Raw genomic sequence first — 9,187 nt, forward strand, 5'->3', positions numbered from 1 at the left:
AGGGACCTCTAAGGTGGGAGCACTCGTGACTCGCACACCTGACGTCCAGCTGTGCAGGTAAGTGTCTGAGTGATGACATAGCTGTGACCTCTGGGTGAACGCTGTCATCTAACTTTTTATGGATGACTTCAAATCCAGTTTCTCGTCAGCTGCTGTCAAAGATAATAATCCACAGAGTCACATTTCAGGACTCTCATTACTGCAGGCGTAATGCTGCTGGCAGATGCCAGGAAGTAACCAGAAACCTTTCACAACCAGGGCCAAGACATACATTTGTTAATAAAAATGCTTCAGAAGGCACCGACACCACCCACAGGGCCAGAAAGACTGCGTTTTAGGTTTTACTTTAATGAACTACAAGAACGTACGGCAGCACAAAAGCTCAGAGGAAATGAGGGGAAGAGGACCAGAATGACTTCCAAAGTAAAAGCACATCTGCACTTTGAGTTTATAATCTCCCCAGGAACCTGCAGTTCCTCTGATGTCCACTAGAGACCGGCTCTATCGGGAACATCTGAACTCCGAGTCGATTCTTCATGAAATAAATGTGAGGAGGGCAGAATTTAGACTTTAATGCCACCAAAGTCAGGAAAAAACAAAGGTTTTGTTTGTGGCAGCTTCCGGCGGGATTAACGGCGTGACGCGCTGCAGGTTTACAACATTAGGAAATTGCTGCGGTGCTTCAGTGCAAACATACTGTCATAAATTACGCTTAAATAGACATGAAAAAATAAGAATAAGAATTAAAGTGCTACGTAGAAAGATATATACATGAGTGCAGGTGGTGATCAGTGCCAAACATGGAATGAAGCAGAGAGGTAAGGAGGACAAACTGAACATCGAACAGCTTCGAGCCTCCTCCACCATCGGTGCTTGTTGTCATGCATGATGCTGATCACTTCCTCCCAGCAGGCTGCAGGTCTGAGGACGAAGGCTGACGCAGAGGAAACCGACAGCAGGAAATGGGACAAAGGCGACAGCGGCGCCGTGGTGCAGGGTTTAAAGCCGAACAAAGAGCAGAGAGGAAGTCGATTCTCCTCCCAGTCAGCAAGAGCAGCTTTTTCAAACACCTGCACAGGTTCACAGGAAGTGCACCTCATCAAAGACTCAGTCCGAGTTAGAATTTAGAGCTACTTGAAGAAAACTGTCGAGAGTCGGCCTCAGGCTGTCCTGCTCAGCTAACGCGGTGGCTAGCATTAGCTAACAGCATCCAGGCCGTGTCAAAGGTCAAAGTCCAGTTTGGGCAGATGGCTTCAGGCCGAACGTTAGCTCGTGCTGCCTTACTACCACAGACACGAGAGAGCGACGAGTCTCTGATGCCTGTTCTTACACCTGAACTCGTTTATGGCCCCACCTGAGAGTCGTGACTCGGGGCAAAGTCTCCCCAAAAAAACTGAGTGACGTGTTTCTGGTCCCAGGCCAGCTGTGCAATATATGTGCACCTGCACTCACCTGCCGGCTTAAAGCTTTGACCTGAGCCTGGCAGCTGCAGGCCTGTGAGGGGACAAACAGCCAGCTGTGTGCAGCTGTGTGCAGCTGTAACGGCGTGAGAACAAGTCTGTCCCACAGAGGTGGAGGAACTCCCGGCATTTCTCATCTGCTTTCAATGTTTTCACAGTCCGAGCTGCCGGGCGGCTCGAGACAGTTTTCCACGCAGTGGCCGAATGCGATGAATAAACTGCACGTCAGCAGGAAGTGCAGCCAACAACACGAAGGTGTCTGCGGCTGATTAATGCTGTGACCCAAGCAGCAGACTCACAGGTGCATTTAAGACCACACGAGACCTGAAAGTGTCAGAAAAGCTGAAATCAGAGTTGGAACAGAAGCAGCTGGTACGGCAAAGCTACAGCGTTACGCCCGATCGTCGCTCCTGCAGGAGATGAAACACCCGCCCCCAGCCTCCTCGTACATACACTTCTGTTATCAATTTGAAATGCTACGTTGCCGCCTTCTCGAGTTATCGTGGTCACAAAGTCAGGTGTCCACGCGCCTGCCTGCCCAGCGGGGTCACATGAACACCCCGACACAAACATCGGCGCGGCAGCTGAAAGCCGACCGCAGTCTGAAGGCCGATTGGCGTCAGAGTCGAGATTATTCAGGAAAATATCGAAACCTTCATTTTATTTGAGATCAAATCACGTTTACTGTCGCATCACACGTGCAGGTACACTGCTACATGTGAGTGAAATTCTTGTGTGCGAGCTACATTGTAGCCACAGCCACCCTGGGGCGCACTGACAGAGGCGAGGCTGCCGGACACTGGCGCCACCGGGCCCTCTGACCACCACCAGTAGGCAACGGGTGAAGCGTCTTGCCCAAGGACACGACGACCGAGACTGTCCGAGCCGGGGCTCGAACCGGCAACCTTCCAGTTACAAGACGAACTCCCAACTCTTGAGCCTCGATCTAGAAGCTACCACTCAGCAGAAGTGCACACTGTTCTGTGAATCACCTGTCATCACCTGCCGGCCTCCTCTGCCTCCTTACAGCTTCCTTCAATCAGTCAGCTTTACCTGAGACACAGGTGTGCAAACTTCCTCTCAGCATCCACACACAGAGCTGCCCCTAAAAACGTTTTGCTCTGCAGACAGAGAGAGGAGCAGCGATCAGCTGAGAGGATTGTATCTGATTAGCAGTGAGAGCAGCTTAGACGACCATCCTGCTGCCTCCTCCTCACGCTGCTCCCGCAGGACGGGAGGGTCACTGCAGTCTGACTCACTTAAACTAAACGCAGACCCTGCTGTCAGAGTGTTAGCGCCAAGGTCACTGCTGATGTCACACCTGAGCAAACACGAGTAGCATCAAAGCATCATGTGACCAAAGAAGTGATTCTGACGTCCCCGAAGCCCGAAAATCTTCAAACGCCTCCTGTCACCAGCGTGACAGGAGGCGTTACCTGTCTCACCTTTGTTGCTGCGACTCGTTTGACTGCTGATTTTACCAAATGCAAACACCAAACAAACTGAAACGCACCCGACCTCTACACCGGGCTCAGCCACGCTTCACTACCATCTGACATCATCAGCTGACATCATCATCATCAGGTCAGGTTGGCCGACAGGAGACAGCTGCAAACAGCTGCAGTCTGACAGCATCCCTCTCACAGAGACTGTGGAAGGTTAGCAGACACTTTCAGTCTGAGGTGTAAATGCAGATTACAGATTACAGCACGGTGCCATCAGCCTGACGGTTCCACTCAGCCAGTGATTTTCCTGCAGGAAGCCTGTAGAGCGCAGATGTAGAACGAAACAGCTGTGGAGTCACAGACATACGACAGGTCTGAACGCCTGACAATCTCCTGACGCAGAAATACATAAAACTACAGTGAGAAAAAAATGATGTTACGGGATGAAACAGACACTGACAAAGTTTAACTTTGAGGACACGATCATCACATCCCCAGATTTGAATAATTTGATAACCAATCCTGTGATAATAACATGCTGTTGCTGGCTGGCGATTCCCACGTCTGTGTGAGGCTCACTGAGCCGTCAGAGTTCACACACACAGCGAGCTGCGGCTGAAGTCCGATTTCATCGTCGCTCTGCAGGACAGCCGCGAGCCAACGCAGCGAGCTGGAGACCGTGGATAACTTTCCATCAACAGCAAGAGACGAGACAAACGTCAGAGTGTCCGTAACTCATCCTCCACCAGCCCAGGCTCAGAGAAGCTCAAACACGTTATAGCTACGTTATACATGTTAATGCGTTACAGTGAAGCGTGAGGAGCAGGAGGAGCACTGATCAGCTCTCTCAGCGCATTTTTAAACAGGAGCAGTGACGCTTCACCTGGCCTCCAACCACAGCGCCTCAGGAAGGTGGTGGTGTTAAAGTGAGCTGCTGCTCCATTGGCTGTTTGGTCAGTGATGCGGTCGCAGTTTTTCGACTTCATCAGGGTGGAACTCCAGCTGTAATCTAATAACTGAAGATGGGTGGAGTCGCACCATCAACCCTCAGTTTTCCCTCTCAGCTGATTTCCACAGACACACACACACACGCACACACACATGCGCACACGCACACACACATGCACGCACATGCACGCACACATGCACACACGCGCACGCACACACGCACGCGCACACACGCACACACGCACACATGCACGCACATGCACGCACACATGCACACACATGCACGCACGCACACACGCGCACGCACGCACACACGCACGCACGCACACACGCGCACACACGCACGCACGCACACACACACGCACACACACACTTAAATGCAGACCACGGAGTGTAACCGAGCAGTATATCGGACACCGGGATCACCACGAGGAAAAGCACAGACACACACACACTGACATGAACACAAAGGAATAACAGGAATTTCATCCTGATTGCGTGTTTGTATCATCACTGCAGGCCGCTCACAGAACACTCGCTGAGGCTGGAGCCTCCGTGTTCGACGTATTAACCCTTTGTTATCCTCGGTATGAAACCTCCTCCCTGCTCTCCTTCAGTTTCACGTCTTTTCTTGTTATTTCTGACATAATGTGTGTTTTGTGTGCGAAGAATATCTGAGACTTCCTGCTCTTTGTGTGGGCTCATGTTTCACAGGCCTCTCTTATCTGGTTAAAGCACCGAGCTGAACTCTGGATGTCGGCCGGCTCGGTGCCAAACGGGCCGTTAGCTGCACGCCTCGCTGGCTGCTGGTGCTCATTTCACTTCCCGAAGGATCGACGGACTCCAGCGGAATATCAGCAGAGCTCCACATCGCTGCATCGCTTCCTCTAAGTTAATGACGGGCAAAAAGAGAAAGTAGGTCGGACCCGACAGCCGGCGGTGACTTTCAGACGAGGACGTGATTGAATTCATTAAAGAGAGAAGAAGGTCTGTCCACAGAGGAGGACGGGCGTTTATTTCTGGACCGAAGTGTGCTGAAAACATTCACAGATCAGACGCGTCTCGTTTCACATCCACAGGATGGAGTCCGCTCGCGTTTGAAACGGGACGGCAGCACTGATCCCGAGCGTATAATCAAATGCAAAGTGCAGCACAGCAGGCCCGCAATGACCGATGACCTCGGCCAGTGTCAGCCGGCGTGCTGCAGGTGAACCCTAGACCAGCTCCGCCCCCCGGTCTCCCCGGGTCTTTTCCTGCGTGTCATCTTCCTTTTTTTGGTACCAGTACAGGTTTTATTTTAGTTATCGGCGACACCTTGAAGGCCGGTCCGAGGAGAAACAAAGATTAGGGACCGCTGCCCTGACCCGCTCTACCACCTGACCCACAAACACTGACTTCACTTCAGTGTCACAGGAAATGCTGCGAATGCTCTGACCGACTCCGGTCATGTGATTGCTGAAACAGAAACGTTAATAAAATGTCTGATGTCACAGTCGCCATCAGTTAAGGTTTCTCGCCCAGCGCCACGACGGCGAACGCTGCTGGTGAATTTATCTCTTCTTGTTTAGCTGCTCGTCAGCGTCAACCTGTCAGACACCAGGATCAACCCGAGGAAAAGCACCGTGGGAAAGCACACGCAGCGCTGCGTCACTGACACCACCACAAAGGAATAATGGGAATTTTACCCTGATCGACTGTTTTTGTAATCACTGGAGTCCCGTTCACAGACTCTGGAGTCTGACGTCTGAACTCTTTGTTCACATGAAGCCTCGTCCTCGCTCTCCTTCAGTTTCATCCCAGCAAACACGCAGAGCTGCTGCTGACACTTTGTTACAGGAAGGTTTTATTTCCACTTAGATGCTGTCGGCTGCTCTGCACTCGAGCTTTATTTGTTATTAAAAGCATTCAGTTAAAAACGAGTTACAGACACTCGGCTCACGTTTGCAGGTGTAGATGGGCGGGGCAGCACTATGAAGCTCTGGGCGGATGTTACCTGACACGGACCAACAACCTGCTGTTCATCAGCCGACCCCAACGCACCCAAGCTTACAGGACGCGGGCTGTGCAGGTTACCGTGGTAACCGAGGAGCAGGTACACTTAACACGACCTCAGTGTTTATGATTTCCATCCTGAACGCCGCCTCACGGCCCAGCTACCGTCTAATTATCAAGCTGCTATGGCGCCGCTGCGTCGCACTGAGCGTGTTCGAACATGGCAGAAGAACAAACACACCTCCACCCACCTCCACCCACCACACTGATCACCGGCATCAGTCTGAAACTGTAAATGAACCTCTGTCACAGCAGCGACCCCACCGAGAGGCTCGCTTCAACTCTATCTGGAGCCAACACTGAAAATAAGACAAAGTGACGCCTGTTCACAGATGAGCCAATAAAAGCTCTCGTGAGCCGCTGAATCAAAGGCTCAGGTGGTGCTGGTGGGGTAAATGGTTGTAGGTGAAGCTATCAGTGATGGAGCTCACGCACCACTCGGTTTTCCTCCAGACTCAGCACCACGAGCACTTCTACAACAAAGACGAGCCAATCGGAGCTGAGCAAGACCTCCGAATAACTACATCACTCAGATCAGTTTACACAGCTCCGCCCTTCATCAGGGTGGAGCTCCAGCTTCAATCTAATAACTGAAGACAGGTGGAGGCACTCCATCAAACCTCAGCCTGAAACATCACAGTTTTCACAGCTGATTAGCACACACTCACAAGTCACTGTTGATACACGCACACACACACATGCACACGCACACATGCATGCACAAACACACACACACACACACATGCACACGCACACATGCACACACACACATGCACACGCACACATGCACGCACAAACACACTCACACACACGCACACACACACATGCACGCACACACACCTTCTGTGACCTCGCTGTATTGACTGCACTTTCGGCAGCAGCCACAAAATTGATTTTCCAGGATTGATAAACCCAAACGACCGGTCTGAACCGCGGCGCTGCGCCGCACTGATGAAGACCGCGCTCAACTTCACCCGAACCTGCCTCAGCCCGTCCGCACGCAGCTGGTCAGCGACACCAGAACCACAAAAAAAGAACTGTTACAAAACTTTTCAAAAACAGCGGTTTGAGTTAAAAATATTGAAGCTCTGAATATTATCAGTGAAGAAAAGTTATGAATCTTAAAGAGCAAATCTACGTTTTAAAATACACGCGGACGAACAGAGAGCCGTCTAAATCACAGACGTCACATGACTTTTCTTTGAGAAGAAAGCAGTAAATTTACAGAGCGAGCCAATCGTGAATATTCTCAGGGAATTAAAAACATTCATGAGGAAATCAAAAAAATCTTTCAAGTATAAAATCACAAGAAAGACAAAACCTTTAAAGTCACCAAAAAAAGTGATTTGTCACCAGACACAAAGGTCCACACTTCCATCTAACCAATCACGTCAGTTATTCACGCCACACCAGCCGAGGACGTTTTGCTTTCAGTTTCCTGCTGTGTGGGCGGAACGGTTTTTACTATAGAACCGGTGTTGCGACCGGTTCTATAGTAAAAATAATAAAAATAGATCCTAACAAAGGAAGCAATCACACCACCAGCTGGGTGCGGAGCATCATTACAGTGTCCTGACGCATCAAAGGTGTGCCTGGATGTTTTAGCGGGTATGACAGGTATGTGCAAAGGCAAATTAACACAATAACTCCAAAGAACCAAGAGAGACGGTGAAGACACGATCAGAGGGGCGGCTGCTTTATTACTTCATTATTTACTGGTGCTGTATCAGGCTAATGCATGTATTCTCCTGCAGCCTCATAACTACAGTCACATAAACACGCTGCCATTTTTAGGCTCCATTATTTTATTTGACCTGAAATATTTTTTTTATTGACTCTGCGATATTAAATTATGTTACTTATTTATAACTGTTAATAGCCTTTAACAGACATAATTATTTTTCCCGAGGGTCTGAAAGGTTTTATTTTCTGACGTTATTAAAATATTTTACTTTATTACACATTAACTTGAACTCAACTGCCGCTGTCTGGGTGTCATTCCCCGCACACAGACACACATAACCCACAGTCATCCTGTCAGGATGACATTTTCGTAAGTTTTTGATATTTCCATACTCGACAAATAACCCAGGTTTGTGCTCTGGGATTATTATAGTTTATTATATGTATATAATAATTTATTGTACTGGCATTTGGTTTTATTTACCTGTATATTTATTAACAGTAAGACCCGTGTTATTTTATTCCATCTCCGTAATAAGCCTAACCTGAATCGGCCATGGCACGCCTGTACTCTGATAACGAGCGCGGAGCTCTCGCAGTGTTAGCCTGGCTTAGCCTGCTAGCTGCCCCGCCGGTGAGCTCACGGTGTCCCGGGGACGGCGGACCTGGCCGCTGGAAGCCTCGGACACTCACGACGAACTCAACAGCACCGACTGCCGCTGCCTGGGTCTCATTCTCCGCCATGTCAGCTCCAAGGGGCTAACTTACGTCAGATTCCCCGGTGACAGCTACAGGCTAACAGACGCTATCAGCGCTCCTCTCCCGGAGACAAACTAAGCAAACAAACCCGACGCCGGGCTGCTGTCAGCTGCTACGGACAGTTACTGAATTCCGGAGGGTTTCATTGCGGGAACCGTATTTGATTCATGGGCTCGGAGGTGGGTTTAATGGCATTATGAGCCGCCATCACGACGGAAAAGTGAAAATTTGTAAAACTTACCAGCAGCTCCCGTTTCTTCTGCATCTTCCGTGAAATCCCGGAGCGGAGCGTCTTCTTCCGACAGAGGAGCGTCCACCATGCCGCACTCACGGGCTCTGCTCCGCGCTTCCGGACACCCTTTCAAAATAAGACCGGCAGCGGAAATGGGCGGTCCTCTGACGGATCTTTCAACAACCGAGGTGTTACTGCTTTCAATAAAAAGTAAACATCAGCAGCGAAATAAAATCATAAACGCGGAGGCTGCAAACAGGCGGAGCGGGGAGGCCTAAACCACTTATTATATCAAAATAAAAGATACAAATAAAAATATATCGACTAAAGCAGCTACACCAGCTCCTGCACTGAAACTTAATTAATTATTATTATTAATTATAAATTAATTTTTTATTCTAATGAAGCTGCGCTGCAATTTTTCAAGCATTTTCTGAATTTGCTTATTTCATAAGTATTACACCTCAGCGTGTGCCTGTTGTATACTTGTTTTTATACGGTTTTAAGTATAAAACAGGTAAGATGAGAATTGACTAATGGCGAAGTAGTGCTGTTTTTTAAGGGCAGTGTTTGAAAAAGCGCTTTTCATACCCACCTGGGCAGACAGG

The 9,187-nt window shown here is 49.5% G+C and overlaps 1 protein-coding gene across 3 annotated transcripts in view; it reads right to left on the reverse strand.

Moving 5' to 3' along the window:
* The window catches only part of atp2c1 (ATPase secretory pathway Ca2+ transporting 1), a 29,081-nt gene extending 20,363 nt beyond the window's left edge, over positions 1-8,718 (reverse strand). The window contains exon 1 of one of the 3 annotated variants that reach the window (XM_082552720.1): positions 8,589-8,718. In XM_082552720.1, coding sequence (XP_082408846.1) covers positions 8,589-8,612 — 24 coding nt within the window. In that variant the 5' untranslated portion in view covers positions 8,613-8,718. Of the gene's footprint in view, positions 1-2,452; positions 2,604-8,588 lie in introns of those variants that run through there. The other 2 variants (XM_082552718.1, XM_082552719.1) reach the window with 2 other exon arrangements.
* Positions 8,719-9,187: the final 469 nt, after the last annotated feature.

The sequence above is a fragment of the Aulonocara stuartgranti genome, assembly GCF_965226115.1.
Source record: "Aulonocara stuartgranti genome assembly, chromosome: 11".
Taxonomy (NCBI): Eukaryota; Metazoa; Chordata; class Actinopteri; order Cichliformes; family Cichlidae; genus Aulonocara; species Aulonocara stuartgranti.